Source organism: Scaptodrosophila lebanonensis, unplaced genomic scaffold (genome assembly GCF_003285725.1).
Source record: "Scaptodrosophila lebanonensis strain 11010-0011.00,11010-0021.00 unplaced genomic scaffold, SlebRS2 tig00000001-arrow-pilon, whole genome shotgun sequence".
In the NCBI taxonomy this organism is placed as follows: domain Eukaryota; kingdom Metazoa; phylum Arthropoda; class Insecta; order Diptera; family Drosophilidae; genus Scaptodrosophila; species Scaptodrosophila lebanonensis.
The window spans coordinates 24,444,439-24,465,158 of NW_022060529.1; the positions used below are offsets into that span (position 1 = coordinate 24,444,439).

The 20,720-nt window shown below is 40.4% G+C and overlaps 5 protein-coding genes across 6 annotated transcripts; 2 read left to right on the forward strand and 3 right to left on the reverse strand.

Annotated features, from left to right (window-relative positions):
- The first annotated feature begins 715 nt into the window (after nucleotides 1–715).
- On the forward strand, nucleotides 716–2,470 carry LOC115633824 (UPF0489 protein C5orf22 homolog). Its single transcript, XM_030531311.1, has 2 exons — nucleotides 716–1,411; nucleotides 1,469–2,470. Exons 1-2 carry the CDS (start codon nucleotides 862–864, stop codon nucleotides 2,368–2,370), a joined length of 1,452 nt encoding a protein of 483 aa, XP_030387171.1. The 5' UTR covers nucleotides 716–861; the 3' UTR covers nucleotides 2,371–2,470.
- LOC115633825 (protein canopy homolog 4) lies at nucleotides 2,462–4,255 on the reverse strand. Of its 2 annotated transcripts, none has more exons than XM_030531312.1 (2): nucleotides 3,946–4,255; nucleotides 2,462–3,869 (listed from the first exon to the last, which is right to left on the reverse strand). In XM_030531312.1, exons 1-2 carry the CDS (start codon nucleotides 3,949–3,951, stop codon nucleotides 3,138–3,140), a joined length of 738 nt encoding a protein of 245 aa, XP_030387172.1. In that variant the 5' UTR covers nucleotides 3,952–4,255; the 3' UTR covers nucleotides 2,462–3,137. The 2 variants fall into 2 exon arrangements, with proteins under 2 accessions (XP_030387172.1, XP_030387173.1); XM_030531313.1 differs by having other exon boundaries at nucleotides 3,950–4,254.
- A 278-nt stretch (nucleotides 4,256–4,533) lies between these two features.
- Nucleotides 4,534–5,573, forward strand: LOC115633669. The gene is made up of 2 exons (XM_030531114.1): nucleotides 4,534–4,676; nucleotides 4,729–5,573. The coding sequence occupies exons 1-2, from the start codon at nucleotides 4,629–4,631 to the stop codon at nucleotides 5,548–5,550; spliced, it is 870 nt and encodes a 289-aa protein (XP_030386974.1). The 5' UTR covers nucleotides 4,534–4,628; the 3' UTR covers nucleotides 5,551–5,573.
- LOC115633670 (protein Gemin2) lies at nucleotides 5,566–6,507 on the reverse strand. The gene is made up of 2 exons (XM_030531115.1): nucleotides 6,207–6,507; nucleotides 5,566–6,150 (listed from the first exon to the last, which is right to left on the reverse strand). Exons 1-2 carry the CDS (start codon nucleotides 6,432–6,434, stop codon nucleotides 5,593–5,595), a joined length of 786 nt encoding a protein of 261 aa, XP_030386975.1. The 5' UTR covers nucleotides 6,435–6,507; the 3' UTR covers nucleotides 5,566–5,592.
- Nucleotides 6,508–14,082: 7,575 nt separating this feature from the next.
- On the reverse strand, nucleotides 14,083–19,012 carry LOC115633701 (uncharacterized protein DDB_G0271670). Its single transcript, XM_030531160.1, has 3 exons — nucleotides 18,819–19,012; nucleotides 16,976–17,251; nucleotides 14,083–15,276 (listed from the first exon to the last, which is right to left on the reverse strand). Exons 1-3 carry the CDS (start codon nucleotides 18,822–18,824, stop codon nucleotides 14,083–14,085), a joined length of 1,476 nt encoding a protein of 491 aa, XP_030387020.1. The 5' UTR covers nucleotides 18,825–19,012.
- Nucleotides 19,013–20,720: the final 1,708 nt, after the last annotated feature.

The following is a 20,720-nucleotide window of genomic DNA, read 5'->3' on the forward strand; positions in this document are numbered from 1 at the left end:
CATTTCAACCACACGCAACAGCAAAAGGCACAAAGGCGTCCCCGCATTCTGCCAAATCCACTACTCTACTATGGCAGATGTGAGTGTGTAAAGCATTCGTGCAAAATGAGAAGTAACAGCCGCGCCAGCGTTGGCTGGCAACATTTTACGCATTCCAATCAGCAGCAAAAACAGCAAGCGCGAGCGTCGGCGTGGGCGTCAATTTCCCTTTTTACTGCTGCCGATGGGTGTTAAGTAAAGCGAAACTTATGAATGAAAAGCTGTCGTGCTTGTGTGGGCGTTCGAAGCTTTTTTGCCAGCTTGTTTGGGCGTCGGCGTTGTCAGCGAAAAGCTATTTGAAGTGGCTACTGTCTCAATAGCAAGACAATTTTACCAAACACCGCTTTCTCATTCCCTATAGAGACAAGCTATTGATTTGAGGTAAGCGGACAAAAGCCTTCACAGTCGGACAAGTGGGTGAGGTTGACAAGGGTAGAAGTAATAAGTATGCATCTTTTCTATCTAGCTAATTATAAGTTGTTGTTGTTATAATTATTTTTATTAATTCTAAAAACAGTAGCTACTTTATTTCTTTTTAAAAATTACCGCTCAATGACCGGCCATGGCAACTTAAGCATTCACAGAGTAGGTTGGCAGTTTTGTGCAGTTACAGTGAATGGCAAATAGAAGAAATGGGCTGCCAGATTGCTGGCATAATTCGCGTCAATATGTGACTACGGCTGCGAATGGGTTCATTAGCTTTTGTCGTCTCCACTTCGTCCCCAAAACGGAATTGCTTAAATTAAAATAAACGACGTCGAGGCCGTCTGCGCGTACTTAATACTGCAAAAACATCTGTGTCATTTTGCACGCTCAAAGGCCATGGAATCGGATACAGTGGAGCAAAATAGCACTCAAAAAGAAAGTCCTGCAAAAAGCCAGACGTTCTCCGAGCCAATAAAAGCGGCTCAAAGTGAAAGCTTAGAGGGCGACGAGACGGGCGGAAGCGTACAAGTTGAAGCTGATGTTGAAGCGCAACCACCCTCCAAACGATCAAAGGTTGAAGACCAGCCGGTTGAAAAAGAAAAGGAAGTGGAGGATGACGAGGATGAGGCACCTGAGCTAGTGTCGGCTGAGGATGATTCCCTTTCCGAGGAGTCGTTGGAACGCGTGCAAAGCACACAATCCAGCTTGCGACGTTTTAAACAAATACCTGTGTTTATAGTGGATTATCACAATGATGTGCTGGAGTTTATCTACCGATGTCTAGCCTCACGGCATTTGCCGCTTGAGAATAACATTTTGGTGCACTTTGATTCGCATCCGGACCTGGTTATAGCAAATGACATACCTGCGAGTGCCTCCTACGATAAGGACACAATGTTGACGGAACTGAGTATTGAGAATTGGATAATGCCAACGCTGTATGCGGGTATTTAGCGTTTCTATATTTTCTTGCCGGCCATTAATTACTTTCTCTTTTGCGTAGGTCACTTTAATCGCATGGTTTGGCTAAAAAACTCATGGTGCCAACAGATACCGACGGGCAAGCACGAGTTTAAAATCGGACACAAAAACGATCGCATTGGGATCGACTGCCCGCTTGACTATTTCATAGCCGATGGCAATTACTGTCCTGCAGACGAACTGGAGGATGCGCGCACAGTAAAGTTACAAGTTTACGATGCTGACAGTGAATCCCTTGATCCCCGTGAGTTCATTACCGAGAAGGACGCGCAGGGCTTTATTCTCGACATAGACTTGGATTTCTTTAGCACGTCGAATCCCTTTTTGGAAATATACAAAGATGTCGACTGCTATTCTCAGCTGAAGGAGATATTTCACTTTGAAAGCGTAGAGTCTGTAAAGCAGGCGGGTACAGCTACCATTGCTGATTACAGAGCGACTGCGGCAGCGCGAAAGAAGCAACTGGACGCCCTTAAGCGAATCTTCTGGCAGCTGGATGAACACCACACTCTGGATGGCATGGACAGGCCCGACGAAAGCGTAATAACGCCTGAGGTCTATGCCAAAATCATTCATTTGGCCGAGTCATTGAAAACCAAGTACGTCGATGACGAAATTGACTGGCTGCTCATCTTTGATTCGGGCAGCACCACCGACAACAATGGACTACCGCATCACATTAGCACTAGCGAAGAGTTAGATCAGTACTTTGCGCATTTCAAGCGTTTCCTGCAGCGCCTGCCAGTGCCGCCGGTGGCCATTACGATGTCGTGTTCGGTGCAGGATGACTATTGCCCTCAAAATCAAGTGGCCTTTATTGAGGAGCAGGTGCTGCGGCTCCTACGCGAGGTGTTTGGTGAACGGGTGCATGATAAGCCAATTCTCCACTACATGGACGACGAGTGGAATGTGATGAAGCTCTAGGCTCTCACCCTACTCCACCACAATTTAATCTCCACACCCGTGTGATTCTGATACAGATCGAAAACTATACTAAATACAAAAACAACATAACTATTTTAAACGCAAACTAACTTTATTAATAATTTAATATACACAATTACATACTTATAAACAAACAGACAATTTTGCTTTCAACCCCCTCCATATTTCTAACTGGCGCTTCTAAGGGGCGCCCCAATTTGGGGCCCCAATCGATAAGTCTTTTCATACCACGGGGTTGATTGTATTGTTTGGTTAGTAACAGCTTTAAGTTCAGTCGAGACGGTCACTAAGTAAGTTATCTAAAGGCTTCATGTAAAGAGAAAATTTAAGAAAATTTGTTACACAGTCTGTTTCTATGCTCATAGGAATCTGTCGAATGATTAATTCGAATTATTTGGCCATTACGTTAAAAAAATGATTTGAGTAGATCCGGTAGATCTTCAGATTTCAAAGCTTTTTCAAATCATAAAATCCGATTAATAAGAATATGGCATTCGCTTTTACACCACAAATTAATATGACGGACTGAATTAAGCTTTTCTTCAAGGTATACGATTTCATTTTCTAACTCCATCGATTATTACGCTTGTAATCTGGGATTGATCGTCAAATGCAACAGTATCCATAAAAATTCTTCATTGCTCGAAGGCTTGCTTGACCGTATTATAGGCTTTGTTTCTTCTTAAATGAAGTGCGCTTATAGACTAGGGAATCTCTTGAAATGCAAATTTAGCTCAGCTCCGTGACTACAGCTCCTCATTGTCACCTTTTTTTTTCTTGTTGATTGCCGGCTTTTTTGGTGATGGCAGTTGCTCCTGTAGGCACTGGCGCTCCTCCTTGCGTTTTAGTACATGATCCGCGCACAGATGTTGCTTCAGCGTCTTATCCTGCTGTAGTTTGAAATACCAGTCGCTTATGGTGTCCTCATACTGTTCGAGCATATTTTCGCATTGAGTTTTCATTTGGGTAACCTCGACCGGAGGCTTGTCCCATAGCTCATATGGTATTCCTAGATCGACTTTAACACCCTTGTCCACGAGACCATGAAGTGTCTGGAAAGTCTGCGACATGCCTTTGGCAAAGCGCGTGCTATCTGTGCGCTCCTTGTGCAAGTTATACTCCAGTACACGGTCACACACGTTCTCCAGCGATTCGAGTAAGCGCAGTTCGCTGCGCCGGTATTCCGTGCGCTTCTTGGGTCGCACGTCGTCTACGGAGTAGCCGATCTCGATAACATCGTGCGATTTGCCTGTTTCACCCAGGCGGGCTTCAAGTTCTGTGGCGAGAATCTTGCAGGCTTCGCAGCGATTTGCATAACGCACACCCTGGGCTTCCTCGGCGCTTAGATGGGCATCCTCCGTTCCTAGGACACTGCCAAAGTTCACCAGCAATGCAATCAATAATAGGGGCGCAAACATTTTCCAATTGTTATCAATGACAAACTGACGTGGAACTTCTTGTTTATTGTGCACAGGCGTCTGATAAAATTGGAGAAGGTATGGTATCAAAAGCGGCAATTTTTTGCTCTCACTGCGCAGATATGTATATACATACATACATATGTGTGTATTTACGTCATAATATGCTTTTCGCAAGCCACGCACGACTGAGTGAGCGCGCAATAAACATCTGCTTTGAAGTGCACGGCTACTTAATATTTTGTGGTAAATAAAACATTTTCACAATAACACACTCTGTTTAAATACTGAGATTTTTCAATTTACTTGCTGGGCCAATAAACGTGGAAGCACTTAAAAGTTACAATGCAAACATTATGGCTATACTACGGAGATGCCCAATGACTTTTCGTCTCTCATTGTATCATGGAACAGACGTTTGCCATCCATCAGCTGTTTTTTTTGTTGTTGTTGCGAAATCTTTTCTACAATTTGGTATCATGTTAAGATGCACCCGGCTGCACGTCGAAGAAAGGGTTTTCGTAAAATGTCTAACCAAATTATAAATGACAAACGTATGTATATATGTATGTATGTTCAAAATTTTATGCACCTGCACCAAATGTGGCAACCTTCTTAAAACGAGCTGCGCGCGCACGTCTGGAATTTGAAAATGTTGTTCGTAATGGCTGTCCGTGGCAACGTCATAGCGGCAAAACATAAACCCGTAGGCCCCAAACAACCCATTCGCGTACCCCCAATCCGATCAACTAGACTGCCCTCTTGGTGTCAATATTTGACACCTTTGTTTTGGGGGGGCAGAAACAGCACACAACAAACATGCCACACAAGCGATTTTATGTGCGCGTAAAGCTGCATTTGCATGCGGTCAGTGGTAAATTGAACGTGTCTGAAATGCTTATTAAACTCTCATCTGCAGCTCACCTGCCCGGGCGTTTGGCTATGCTCACACGGCTACATGGAGGCAACTGTAAAGACACTTGGCTATTACTTTCGCACCGGCGCTATGGACCCGCACTTTCCAATGCTCTGCCATGATCAGTTCACAATGGAGGGCTACTTTAAAAATTCCAGTTCTCTTGAGGAGTTGCGCAAACTACTGGCCGCTGAGCAATTGGAAATTACGTTGTGGCAGAATGGGCGCCGTTTGGCCTATTTTGTTGGCCAGCTTGTCGATGTGGTTCAGCCGACAGTGCCGCGTTTAAGTTGCGCCCACAGCGGTAATGTTCAGCTGCTAATGAAGGCCACGCCAGCTTTCCCCGGAATACTGGCACCTAAGGTGGAGCTGTCAGCGCAAGTAACTACAGATGACCGGCAATTTAGAAAGAGCTCAGTGGGAGACATTCGGTCCTTAGAGGACAAGGATGCTTTGATCGCAATAGACCGACCTGGAAATCGCCATATTGACAGCCGCTGCCTAAGTCGCTTAGAGCTACGACGGAAGCAGCAAACCGTGTGTCATGCCAAGGAAACTAATTGTTATTTGGCAGGTTGTAGTTGCGCCAAGAGCATGTCTACCACAAGCTACTCCCCGATCCAAAATCGTCGATTGTCCAATTCCTCCAGCCTGATCAGTAGCAACTCCTTTACCATGAGTCAGGATTCAAGTGCCTCGGACTGTCACCACTCTTGCGAAACAGCTGACATTGTCAGCGATGCCGACGAGCATCAGCGCAATTGCAATATCTGCCAGGCTTACAGTCGCGTCTTTGACAGGCTTAAAAACCACAATATCAAATAAAAGAGCACTTGCACATTAACTTATTTTACAACTATAATTGTTTCATAAATAGGCGGCTAAGTCAGCTTGACCGAACACATTGACAATAATGGTGATAATGAGATTGTATGGAGTGGCATAGTGCTCTTCCTCGGGTTGTAGTTGATTTCGCAGCTCCAGACATGCGCGTGCTACAGAGCGCAAGGTACTGTACACGTTTGGCTCTAAAGGCATATGTAATGTGGCTAGTGTGGCATAAAGCCAACGAGCTAGCCAAGCGTCGGAGCCATGCAAAGCGATAGAGGTGGACGCAGAGGTAGAAGGTTCCGTATTTTTTTGCGGATCATTTTTTAGCCAATGGCTTTGCATTTCTAGTAGCAGCTCCAAGTCACTTTGGCTGAGACGCAAAAGTGTACTGAGCAAAGGCTCTTGGTCACGACAGAAATGCAGCCACTGTTCGATGTCTGTGGTAAGTGGTGGTTCAATGGACTCGTCGTACTTATGCACCTTCAGTTCGCGGCGTATAGCACTGATGCGTGAGCGTGCTTCCTTGAAACTAGAGCTTTGCGTTTGCTGCCATTCTGGCGTGGGAAAGAGGCATTTCATTGGCGATGGCGGTGGCTATGTAGTTAAAATAATGATTTTTATACTTAAATATATAGAATGTTGTTGCTTACGCTTGGTGTTCCCTGGATGCCACTGCATGAGCTCGCTGCAGACTCATTTGTGATTTTGTCTGATCGTTTTGTTACTACTACTGGGCATCGTTTGCGTTCATACAACATGTGCATTAAATATTCCTCGCCATTGACTGGCGGCTTCTTTGGATCAAAATCCTTGCCCAGATCCGGTATTTCCAACGCTTGCATTTGAAATGATTGCGACTCCTCCGGTTCGCACTGCATTTTGTTGGCTGTCCAAATAAAATGTGAATAGAATTAGTTGCCGGTGAGTTTCGTATCCACTTGATATGACCGAAACAGCTGGCAATGCCGATAGCCCAGAGACGCGGCCATTGTTATCGATTTAATGACTAATACCAGTGCTGGAAAATAAGGATATTTGAAAATCCTAAGCACAAAAACGTTAAGGCAAAAAAATGTGTATTTATGAACAATTCTAGAACGTTTTTATATAAAGTGCAGTTATCTTTCAGTTCATTTTGTCTGATAAATTATTCGTAAATAGAAGCATTATCTTACCTGATTATATTGTACACACCGAGTTGAGTTTTAATTATTAAATCTGATTCGTTATTTATATACGTGTAATTAGATCAATCGAGTTGTAGTGTCGCACATACCCTATGCCCTATTAGTTTATTTCATTAAATACTACGCGTAGTTACATTTCCCTTATATTCAGAACGGCACTGTTCTTAACATTTATAAATGCATGTAAAGTTTTAAAGATCTCTAGGTATCTATGAATGTATACATATATGTTTAGATTGCTTATACATTTTGTTCATTCACTGAATTACAACAACAACAGCTGCTAGCTAAAGAGTATAGAGACTACATATTCGGCTATAATATTTGTTGAAATAGTATTATTAAATACATACTTGGCATATACCTTAATAGAAAATTGCAGATTTTGCGACCGGAATTCTAAGGAGTTATAACGAAACGTATTTTCTTTACCCGGTGTTAGGAGAACCTTTATACCAAGTTTGGTAACTTTTTCCTCTATACTTTCGGAGATCAGGGAGTTAATGCAGATAGATGGGCGGACAGGAGGACATGTTTAGAAAGACTCGTCTTGTCATGATAATCAGTAATAAGTATTTATTATGCGCGGTCTGCATTCATCCTCTGCGTTGTTACATAAACTGAACGAGCAGACCAGTCGAGAATGTCTCCGTAAGGTTCCATTTAGTGTTTTCCCTCTCTAAGGCAGAGCTAAATGAGAGAATATAAAATGAAATTTTCATAATTGTTTGTGGGCGCAGGTGTGGATGAGGCTGTGGTCCATGGTCGTTAATACTTATTGTGTACCTATAAAACAGAAAACATAAGAAGGCAGTTGCACTGAATGAGCTGTCAGATACAGAAGTAGACGGCAGGCAGGTAAATACATAGATAGGGCGCTTCAGAAAGGACAGGCTACTCTGTTGTAATGTGGAATTGGTGCATGACCGCCATATAAATTCGCCCATCCTGGTTCTTCTGCTTTCTCGGCGACCTTAGGTTATATTTGTAGTTATGCAAATCTGTTCTGCACAGTTTTATTAAATTTCCGCATTACACTGCCAAGTGAAAAATTTAAAATTCATTAAAAAAGCTCCAGAAACACTAGCCGAGGGCAAGAAAGCAGACAAACAGAGATATACATACATTGCCTCTCCAAATTGAATTGCATACCGTTCGCATACTACAAGTATATGCGGAACTGTGTGTAAATATGTTTGTTTACTGGTATGTGAGTAATAAGGAAATCATAAAAGCATTGCTAAGAAGCAACAAAGAAGTGTAGCCAGCGAATGACATGTGCAAAAAACGTTGTCAGGCAGTGGGTAGAGCAGACGGCAGACAGAAGACAGCAGCCAGGAGCCAGCAGCTGGGTGTTACCCAGTAGGAGAACAACAGACAATATGTCGCTCCCATGTACATCTGCAGTCCATTTCCTACCCGCACCCCCTGGCCCACTTTCCGGTGACGCTTTTCCAATTGTCTCGTTATGTGCAAGTGAAAACGCCAAAAGGAAACAAAACACACTGCTCAGTTTTTTCTCTTGCTTGACAATGTTGTTGTTTGTGTTGTTGCTGTTGCTGTTGCAGTGCTGCTTGAGTTTTAGGTTTCCTGTGCTTGTTTCCTTGTTCGCGTTTGTGTTTGCTGCAGGCTCGTAAAATATTTTTGCAACAATATAACAGCAAACTAATTTCCATTGTTTGCTGTTGGCGCACGGGTTGACAGAAGAGGAGGAAATATTCGTACCAGATTTCTTCGCCGTCAAACACATGAAAATATTTGTACTTGATATTGCAGCGCTTATTTTTTATGTACGCGTATGTACTTAAAATACAGAATTACATCAGCGTATACTTGTATAGTTAGTATACTCGTAGTCCATTCTCGAAAGTTATTTACCCACAATTGTGCACATGCACAAAATACCAAGCGCTACCTACGCAGCTCTCTTAGCCTTTCTCTCCACTTAACTTAAATAATTTTTAATTGAAAGAAGCAAAGGTGTCTTTTGCTTTTGTTCGTGAATTTCCAACGTAGCCCGAATCCAACAAAATCCCAATTTTTCATAAAGTCCCCCTTGAGCAAGAGCAGCACATTTCGGACTTGGGACTCGTCTCTCTTTTTTTTTTTTAATTTGTGCGTTATAGTTACGGATACGTGATTTAAAATTTAAATCCAATTATTTTGTTTTCGGTTGTGTCTGAAGAGTTGCTTGTTTACCAGTTGCTATTATTTTTCAATTTGGCCAACCAAACGCCCGGCTACCCGCTAGCCTGCACATCGTAGCTTTGCCAACCACTTTTCAGAGTCAAGGCTGTTCTACTAGCCTTCTATTTAATCATCATCATCATCATCAGCACAGCCAGTCGCAGTCATGGTCGCAGCTTTTGGCAACAAGTTTCTGAAATCTACACCTGCGACGTTGCATTTGTTGTGCACTCAAGGCGTTGGGGTGTACGTATGTACATATATGTGTTTGTATAGACGGGGAAGGGGGGTGCGAGTGGTCCAACTGGAAGAGCTGTCTGCTGTTTTTTGAATCAGCGGCATCCGTATTTGTATACGTCTCTATTTTTTTATAGCCGAGGTAAAATTGTGACCCTGAAACCTAAAAATACGCCCAGGCAGTGAGAGAGAAAATAGTGCATATCAACAGCAGATGTTGAGCATTTTTAATGTAATGTAAAGTACACACACACGCATATCAAAATGTGCTATAGGGCATGTGGGGAGATTTTGGGGGCCTAAGCGTCACAGCCTCTAATGAGAAGCAACTTCTCAGTGCTTTGGCCAGGTAAGCCACCGGTGCGTATACTTACTACCGTTTCCGGCCGGCCTATCACCATTGAAAGGGTCCGCCATTGACTACCTGTATTCGTTTTAGTTCCTGCGCCTTTGGCAGTTTGCGTCGCTTGTATCGGTAGCTTGGCTTTTTATTTCAATAATAAGTTCGGATACTATATGCGATTTGCCTTTGTTGCTGCCGCCTTTCGTCTTTATTTATACCTTCTGATATTTTTCATGGGCAAATAACATCACCGCCAACTCGGCCTTGACGCTGCCCCAGCTTGGTGTGTACAAGCGTCATTGAAAACCTAAGTGCGTTTCCTTAATTATTGATGTTACCAGTTCCAAGAAGCAGTCCAGCAAGGACATTCAATTTATCGGCCAAATCATGTAATGCCTTAAGCTGAGCCAAGTAAATGATTTTGGCGAAATTGAGGGCGGAAAAATGTGTAAGCAAGCACTTTAAGTCTAAGAGTTTCCTAACGATATAAAATTTAAAGTATTTGGTTGTCAGTTGCTGTGAATACGATGTCAATATTTTCACATTCTTCTGTTCTACAAGTATTTAGTAGTCTATTTCGAAGCGCAACCTCTGCTGGGTTATACATACGAGGGAGCGAAAAAACGCATTTTAAAAATAATCTGTTGTGCTTCAGCACTTAGTCACACTTAGTTAAATCCACATTACAGGTAATGGTGGACATTCCGAACTTATATTTCGCAAAGTAATAAAAAATACATAATCTGGTCTACTGTAATGTATGCCCACAAAATTGGCACCGTACCTATATTTGGTTATAATTTCCAACTGGTGTGTTTCTACATGTGTTGTTCAAACACTTTTTTACTGTACTTGTACATACGAAATAGCTCTAGATAGCTCCTAAGTAGAATTAAGTTTTCTCCTCTACTATCTATTTCTTTCTTTCGTAGTGGTGTAGGTCTATAATGTCTCTGATAACATTTGGCTGCGAATCGGGGCATAGCTGGCCAAATGGAAAATAAAACTCCTCCCCCAACGTGCCGCAGGCATTAATAGACATTATTAGTATATTATTATTAAAGTATAGTTATTTTTGAAGCTTTCTTATTTTTTTAAGTTTAAATTGTAACTTAATTTTAGTAAACTGTATTTACAGCATTATTTGTTGATATATTAAATAAATAAATGAGCGCGTTGGGTGTTGTATAGAACTCTGCCTTTGTGTGTAAAAGGAATAGTGAATCTGTGGACTTTTTATTCTGCAATAACTAAAAGAATTATTTATAACATTGACCGTTCTCATCACATACCTTGACAAGGAACAATGCAACTATCAGCTGATTCAAAATCATAAAATCCACCTGAGAATTAATGTAGTTTGAGAAACAAATAAAAGAAAAATTATATAGCGTATCACCACCTGAATCATTTGCTTCATTGCTGGTACTCACTTGCTTTACTTCCCCCGATTTCGCTGCTTGTACGCTAATACTATACATATCAGGCTGGTGCTTTTAAACAAATCCGGCACATTTAATATAACGAAGTCAAGTAATTTTGAATAACATACTTATGTAGCTGGAAATATTTATTAAATTTATTCAGGGACATTTGCGTCTTTCTGCTAAGCTCGTGCGTCATAACTCCTTTGCAGTTTGGCCATTTCGACTGTTTCTTTTGGCCAGGGGCATCAAGCCATGCTTGCAACATGTGGAAAGCAGCTGCTGAGTAGGACACACGACACATCGATGCGCTGGGCTATGGTCGACTGCATTTGCATTTCAGTTTCAGTTTCATTTACTTACCTCGGGCTTTTTCATTTTCAAACAAAGTGGACACACGCTATAGAAATGTTATTTGAAAATGTTTATTGTTGCACGTTTCAACTAACTTCAGTTAAACATTGTACTGCTGCAGCTCTGGCTGCTGTGGCTCTCTAGTTACATTAAATATGCATTAAGTATGCATGTATGCATATATTGTACATATGTATGTGCATACATATCATTAATAAGTACTTCAGCCTATCCCAATCATAAAAAAGCGACGGCCTTTAATTAAATATTAATTACAATACCGCGCCTCGTCGATTTTTGCAGCTGCGCAATACTTGTAGTTACAAAAAATGTGTATTTTCTAAACGATTTAGCTACGAAGGTTCTTAATTTAAGCACACACACGTACATGTATGTATATACAAAAAATTTTATACATCCATATGTAATCAAAAATATGCTGTAACTTTTAAATACAATATTCAAGATTTTAGTTTCAAATATTCATTACAAAAATGTATGCGTAACAAGTAAGACTAAATAAATGGCTCAGCTCTGGAAAATTGAATAGAGAAGCTCGAGAGTTTTACAAAATTAAGTAGAGTGGAGTAGAGAAATGTAAGGCAGCAAGTTTTTTTGATAAAAAATGTAGTTTTAGTGTTGGGTTTGTTATTTGTTCAATTTGTTCTTCTTTTTAGCGGGGTGTAAGGCAGCAAGTTAGGATTTAAAAGAATTTCTCGTTTCCTTGTCCCATTCGAGTCCGCTATGTGTGGATCTACAAACACTTAATGAACATCTATATATTTATATACGTATGTATGTGTTATATATAAAAGTATTTATGTATAATGTATTGAATTGTAAAACTACGTAAATATATTACTATTTAAATATGCTTTGGGCTCATCGTTTACGGTAAGCCGGTTATCTTACCAATCAGTATGTATCAGTACAAATTTATAGTTTACAGTTATTATTGTTGATCTTAAGGACTAAAGCCAAATATTAATTTAACACTAAGCGAATCCGTATAATTGTTTAATGTTATTTAACTACAATAGAATAGAAGTATTAGTTTGTTCAGAAGCAGCCGCCGATTAGTATCAGTGTTAGGTAAATTCGTAGAAACAAGCTTAAAGTTTGTTGTAGGCGTAGCTCAAAGTTCGAAGCAGGCACTTTACCATGAAATGAGTATAAAAAGTTGGCTAGGAAATGCGAAATATGTATGCAGGTATTTCTCGAACGTTTTTAGATTCGATGCCGCGATTTTAAAGCAAAGCGCTTAGTTATTATTCACTTAGTTGCTCGACTAATGTTCATTGTTAGAAAAATAATTCTTTATTTTACCTTTTAAATTTAATTATTGCTGCAGTAGAAACACTGGCTTTCCTTCATAAACTATTTATCATGTTAGCCTTGTTTTATGCTATATATGTATAGTGTATGCATGTATGTGTGTTTGTATGTATGTACTATATATAATATACATACCAAAATAGTCAAGCGCCACCAGAGAGAGAAATGCTTAGTTTTATTCCAAAGTAAGGATTGTTAATGATATTGCTCTGAAATTAGCGCCATTATAATGCCATATAGAAGTACCAGATCTCCTAGCTTTGACAAAATTGATCTAACGAGAATTCCAAATTCAGATTTATTCTAATGCCAGAAGATAACACTGGGTGGAGCTTTTTCAAAAGATAGCCCTCAACTATTTTATTTTAATCCAAAGATGTGGCTCATTAAAATCTGCAAACAAATGAGCAATCAAATAATAAACTTTAATTCAGTCTTCGGCAGAGATTGCGTGAAACATCTGTGATAATCAGTCCTACAACATAAATAAAAATTAAAACGACCTTAAAGTAAGCACCCTTTTGGCTCAAATGAACCAATTTTGTTGTTGTCTTATTCAATTAAAAGCTAAAGAACACAAATAAGTTAAAAAAAATGGTTGTGCGTCTGTAAAAGTTTTGAGTAATATTGGCTGACGTTGAAAAATGTCCAAGTTTTGTTTTTTAGAACATATCCATGGTCATGGATATGGCGATACCTGTAGGATAAAAGGGGATAGAGAATTTTTAAGCATTTTCAACGGCACATGACTTATTCATTACAAAGATAAAGCAGCTACCAAGTATTTCTCAATACTTCAATACTAACAGTCTCCTAACAGTCTGTTTCCTTATTCTCTTTATGGTACTGGGTTGATGTCTCAAATGGATTCGCTTCACTTTTAGGGTTTCGTTGTCCAAAATGACTAAGTGATTAGAATGGAAGCTTTTCGCGCCCAGTGAATAATATATATAATATATATAGGCTATAATTGGTCTGCTCATATATATGTACTTGTATATAACAATCAGAATTTAAAAATTTGTCTTAAAATTTGTCCAACAACAATTAAATTCTCGCAGCAATGAATTATCTTAACCACTGGCCGGGAATAGAAGAAGAACTCTTCTTACATTTGGAATAGAATAATACATTATTTCTTCTGGGGTCTACATAGTATAGGTGTGTGTGTGTGTGTGTGGATGTGTGTGAGTGGTCTTGTTGAAATTTTACTTTTCATTGATAGTTTATCACAAAATTTCTTTACGCGCACTTTTTTAATTATTCAACATTTTTCTGCTCTTTAGGGTTTTCACTCAAACTCGGCCTCTCTGCGGCCCCATTGGCTCCTGTACCCCGACATGTGTTTGCCCAAACTGCGACCCGCGTGCGACGTGGTCAAGGTGCTCGATGGCTCCTCTGCCTCCGCGTATGTCGTCTGATATGTAAAGGGATAATCTGTCGGGGCCAGGAGCAAACCTCACGTCCGTACAAACTTGTATACTATTAAGAACACCATGAAGGAAATAGCCACTAAGACCACGGCGGTGATGACCTTGGCGCAGGTATTGAGTCCGGATTCGTGAGGATTCAACGGTCGCGAGCTTGTGTGTGTAGCCGAGCGACGTCGCTTCGTGGCAAGCCCGCGCGCCAGTGCCGGAAACGCCAACGATTGCGTAAAGGTCAACTTGTGTATCGACTCGCTGAGCGAGTAGGGACCGACGGATCCGCGGGCTGCAGCTCGGAGCAGTACGTATTCGAGGTCCAGGGCATCGAAGAGCGAGTAGCGCGCCGTCATTGTGGAGGATCGACGATGATCGTGGCGGGAATCTCGTTCCCGGTCGGACTGAGGCTGCAGCCAAGGATCGGAGACGCGCTGCTGTGCACCCGACAGCGGACCGACAGCGTAGGCCGAGGAGCAGGCGCCGCTACTGCTGCTGATGCAGCCACCGGCGGCGCCCAGTCCGCCGCCCAGGCTGACTGCTGCCACGGAAGTCAGCGACGACGTCGTCGACGACGAGGCCGAGCACAGACGCAGATTGGTGGCCAGCCCGTTATCATGGAACTCGTTGGCATCCTCGATGGAGGTCTGATCAGGCGACGTTTGAGCTCGTTCCAGTGCTGCCGCATGTTTCATGCGCAGAGCAAAGAGACGCGCATGATCCGGATGCAGCAGCGCACTGGACTTTCGACGGTAGTTGGCCCCATTGTTGGGAACCACGCAGATACTGTTGCGCACGCCCCGCCTGCCCAATGAGAGGTTCGGTGAGCCATGCGTGGGCGTGGTTGTGGGCGAGACGTGGCAACTACCGCCTCCGGTAAGAAGAGGCACTCCACCACTGGGCAGATTGACGAGCAGATTTGCACCTGGTGGTGCCATCAGTGCATTGGGCGACGGCGAAGCCTGCACTGAATCTATACCAGAGTCGCCGGCATGCAGAGTATCACAGTAGAGGGAACCGCGTCGTTCGATTGTGGCCAACGATAGGTGGTTGCTAGCCCGCTTACTGGTGATGCTTCCGCTGGTGCTGGAAGTGCTTGCGGTAGTAGTGCTGCTGCTTGGGGCGGTGCTGTTCCCCTCCACGCTCTCCCCAGCACTGCAAGTGCTGGTGCTCGTCTCGACAATGGCGGGGAATATGAACGACTGGCCGTCAGCTTCGCCGCGCGGTGAATCCTGCAAGACCGAAAGTTCAAAGATAGGCGCATGGAGAAGTGTGGAAATCAAAATCATTGGACTGGGGCTCAAGCTGGTTCTGAAGTGCAGGGGCGGCGGTGTTAGTTAATAGTACTGTTATTAGAGTGTGTGCAAAATCGTTGGGTATTCATAAATATTTACAAACTCGTCGGTGGTGGTTAATATTACAGATGGGCGTGTGACAGAAGCGGTCAGGCATTCGCAAGGTCTGCCTCTAGTTTGAAACTTTGTCAAGTCAGTCTGAGTAAAAAAGCTATTTCTTAGGGAAATATTAGGATTTCCGAGCAAAATAATGTGTTAATAATTCCATAGATTCAAATTTGTTTTTAAATTTAATTTTAAAAAATAGTTGGCGGATTACAGCGGTCGCTTATATAAAAATGTCAAGCGGTCGTGTTAGGTCCAAAGCTACAAGCAGACTCGCAGCATAATAATAAATAGGAAGCAAATCAAAAATATATCTACAAGTATATGTTGACTTTTGTAACCAAGGGCGTAAGCAGCTTTTCCCAATGGGATGTAAAAAAATCGCAATTTTTATTAAATAATGCACGATGCGTTAAAATAATAATTTATGCATTCGATCAACAGAAAAACTTTAACAAATCCAACTCAGTTCTATTTTAAAGGAAATAGTGCGCCATAATAATGAATGTGTAGTCCATTTCAGAGTGCGAAGTTCACTTCCCCCCCTGCGTACGCCCTTGGTTTTAAATATTATTAAAGGGATTGTACCAAAAAGCTGAGAATATGTATGTTTTAGCTTGAAGTTCCCTTCGGTAATGATGTTTTTGTGATATTTAAAATAGTAGTACATTTCAAATTGCTAAAATATATAAAAATATCGGTAATGGATTTTTGTTGTCAGATATTTGATCAGATAATGATGATTTTACTGCGGATGTAGTAGCAATTTCTTTTGTTGATTGCTTTTATCGCACGCCCATCGCTGACTTTCATATTAGAAAAGAGTGTTCTTATATAGCCTAATGGTGCATAGAAATATACATATATAACTTTAAATACAATTTACCTAAAAGAACTCTAGCTGAGTGGTATGATATATAAACCCCAAAATAAATGGGGTTATTGAGTATATAGGAAACAATATTACAATTTTGGAGGATGCCCAGCACCCGTTGTTTTTAGAATCGAAGCATGCAAATCTGATTAACGTATTAAAATCGCTAGTGTTATTTGCATAAGAGAGTTAATAATTTGGTGGTAGTATGTAGTAAAAAAGAAGGTCTAGGCAAGTTTTTGTCAAGGCGACTTTACTTATGAGTGTAGGCATTTGTTAACAACTGTAATCATACCCGCTGGCCCTCGGGACCGCTGTTGCGACGCTGAACGAAGCCCTCCTGGCGCAAAAGCGGCTACCACACAATTAAACCATATCAAACACGCACACACAACCGCACATATGCATGTATAGAGCCCAAGAGCCCAAAGGCAGTCAGTGGAAGAGAAAAGTTTGGAACAGCATTAACATAAAAGGGAGCTCAATAAACTCGAACCGCAACATAACCTCACAAATTTGAGCACTGAACAATACTGTTGCTAATTTGGGTGTTGGTTTTCGCACACACACACTCACATACACACACTCACATACACACACTCACATACACATACACACAAGAACAACACAGACACACCCTATAGGCTAGCTGCATACCTGGCTGGGCCACACCTGCAACAAGGGAAGCGAGCAGGATGGCTTGCTGCTGGTTGTTGTCGAGGCTCCGCCATTAGCATTGCCAGTCACCGAGGACGACGTGCACGACCCCGTGCCCTGGGACAGACTAGTGTAGTGCAGATGGTTGAAGCGCTGTGCATCACTGGCCGGCTTTGTGCGCGTCGGGCTCTCAAAGCCAGTGGAATCGTCTGATGATGTTGTCTTTGGCGAACGCCAAAACCGCTTTAGGCGCAGCTCGCGCCTTTTTTCTTGTTTCTGAAAGGAACAGTGAAAAATGAAAAATTGAATTCGCTTAAAACATCCGCTTTGAAAAATAAATTTGCTTTTTCTGGCTGGTAAATAGATTTCATAATAAACCCATCTACACATAGTATTAGCGTATATTCAAAGTTAATGCAATGAAGTCAATTCGAAATCGATCTCAGTCGTCCTTGAATCACATTATTTATGATGTTAAGATGTCTTAAACCGAATATGTTAAACATAATCAGTTGCAAGTCCATATAAGACGGAATAGGAACGTCAGAAATTTCAATTGGAATAAGAAATCATCAACTACAAAGTTTATAAATACATTTACAAATTTTAATATTCTACTGCAGGTTTCTGACACAATTGGCTATTATTTAATACACATTTTATATTGAAATGCTTTATGTAAATACAAATACTATAAGTACAATACATACGCGTGCTTGATACAAATTAATAAATAGTGTTAAATCTTTTATGAATGTAGAATGGAATACGAGAGTAAATAAGAATTCGTGCGCCGTACGGTTATGAATAAATAAATAAATAAATAATATAAAAATAAAATAAATAAAATATATGTATTTTGCAACTAGAGGATTTGCAGTTTTGTTGAGGATGTTGGGCGTTTTTTGTGCAAATGTAAATCGTGTGGTTTGTTTCTCTATCTGGACGATCACGATGAAACTCTTCAATCATAAAGGACATGGATGCACCAATTTTATTACTCCAATTTGTTGTAAATTATTATACTTGTATCAGTTCTAAATGCATTGCTGACATTGAAAATCCTTTTGATAAAATATAACATACAAGTATGGAGATGGTTTTGAAGTTAATTAGGTTATTATTTATTTATGGAATGAATTTGTTTAAAAATACCAGTATATTTTTTAAATTAAATTAATACTCGTATTAGGTCCAGAAATATAACGAAAACATGCACCGCTTTTTGATCAAAACATATGCTAAAAGCATCGGCCTTTTGTCAGATTTTGATAATTCCAGTTCGTGTGGGGAGAGACGCAGATAAAGAAGCGACAACAACATATTTTGGATGAAAGCTATCCTTGATCCCTTGTCGTGGTAAATAAAGAAAATTGTTATTGATACGTGCAAAAATGCAATTTTGTTCACCGCCAATAAATATTTTCTTTATTTATTTTGACTATGTGTGCAAAAGTGTGTAAGTGTGTGTGAAGCTTCTGTCCTTGCTGCCGGTTGTGGATACACGCATGCTGCACCAACACGATGTGTGGTTTGCTCTCGGCCAGCCATATTTTTAAAATTTAAAGCTGGCGTGTGCGTATCGTTTTTGTTTTTCAATTTGTGCGCATTGAACGCTTGTTATTTAATTTAGCCTTTTCCCGGATCGTTGACAAATGTGGGTCTCCATATGGACCTGACAATAGTAGCAACAGTCTCCTAGAAGTGCTTCGACGACCACCTCTCGCAATGTGCTCTTAGAGGTTTGTTTTATTTGGGTGGAGTTGGCTTTGAATTTGAATTTGATTGTAGCTATTTGGTCTATTTGTTTGCAGCCATGCTGTCTGCACATAATAGTATTTACCTGCATATTTTTTAAATATCAAATCCGTTTTTTGTGTTTGGTTTTTCATCCCCAGTCCGTTGTTGGCGCAACAAGAAAATCGATGGAAAATTTCACAAGCACAGGCATCAAATCTGCAGAAGAGAACCAAAATGGAGAGTGAGAGCAGAGCTATGAAGAGAAAAACAACATACAACGACTATTTGGTTTACGGCTCCCACATGTGTCTATGTACATATGTGTGTACATTCTTATATGCAATTGAATAAAGCAAAGGTTGAATAATCAACAAAAACATAGGGTTTTTCTCAATTATACAGTTACGTAACATACTAAAGGAATAAAAAAATATAAAACACATTTGCAATGCAACAATTGTGTTTAGTAAGGCTGATAAGACGAGTCGTTATAGCCATGTCCGCCTGTCTACCTGCTTACCTGTCAACGATCTCAAAAAGTATAAGAGCTTGAAAAACCAAACTTGGTATCCAGATTTTCCTATGTCCGAGAATGAACTTTTTGAATTTGAATTTTTTCTCGTTTTCCCCCAAATGTTATATATTTTTTTTTTCATTTTATTTAAATAATTTCAAAATTGTTTTTCCCACTCGACTGTAGCATTCTATTGTTTTCTAATTGTTCTCTTTGTATTTCATATATTTCATATTTTTTTCATACATCTTTGTGTTTTTGAATAAATTTCCAACAACCGACTAGCGTTATTTAATTTTTTCGGCTTTTGTCTAATATTCTTATCACATTTCCAATATTTTAATGGTTTGTTTTTAATCGAAATATATGCAACCTTTTGCGTTCATAGGCGCACTCACACTAAAGAGTCTTCTTTGTCCCTAATTGTCAGTTTTAGCATAATAAAAAGCAATACAGTAATAATTCATAACGGTTAATAATCAAGTACTAAAGTGTGTTAGTTGCCAGCTGCTGTATTCCAAGTGAAGAGCCAAAACATAAGAACGCATCCCGATATTTAAAAGAAAAAACATAGCATAAGAGCTTGAGAATCTTGTTCTTATTCAAATGGCAGTGTATTTATATATGTACAGTTTGTTATTAATGGGCGAAATCCCCAGGTCGAAACGATTTGTGATCGATCATTACTGATTTCACCCTGTGCCTGCTCTGATTTGTGATTCATTTGAGTAAAAATGTCAATCGCAAAAACAAAAAAACAATCGGGAAAATATTATGATTTCAGGGTTGGGTAGCGATTGCTACTGTGACTGACAGTTGTCAAACAATAACGAAAATGTTGCTTGCATGTTGGATAATCATGCTGAAACGCATAAAAAGCAAATAATAACCGATATGTTCACGGAAGCGTCAATTAATAAATGATATTGGGGGTACCGCAAACTGACAAAGGAGCGGGCCCAGTCCAAGTGCTTCTTCTTTTTTTTGCAGGGTACAGAATGGACCAATGCAAGGAGCATTTAAGAATGTCGCGGACTACTTTCGAGGTATGGTCTCCCTAATCGGTACATGGGTATTTCAATTTTCTTTGCGTTATATTTTCATTACTTACATTTTCCGTTGTCCATTATTAATGTGACCAATGGTCTAAAACACAGTGAAGCTACATTTTTACCTGCGACTGTGACTTTTTGTCAGAAAATACTAAAATCACAATATTTGTATAAAACAGTCATCACAAGAGGTCTCCAACCAACGCGCCCAATGTTTTCTTACATGACGAACAATTTAATTGTTTTCTATATCCTCCCAAGTATTTTTAATGGTCGTTTGTTTACAATTTTTTTATATTATTTGATCTATTGGCTTGAACGATAAAATTGACTTCCACAATTCCAATGAAATCAATCATAAAGAAGCTAATAATGATATTGTCGAGAAAGTGTTTTTTATTTGTATATTTGTATTATTACAACAAAAAGCTGATTCGGT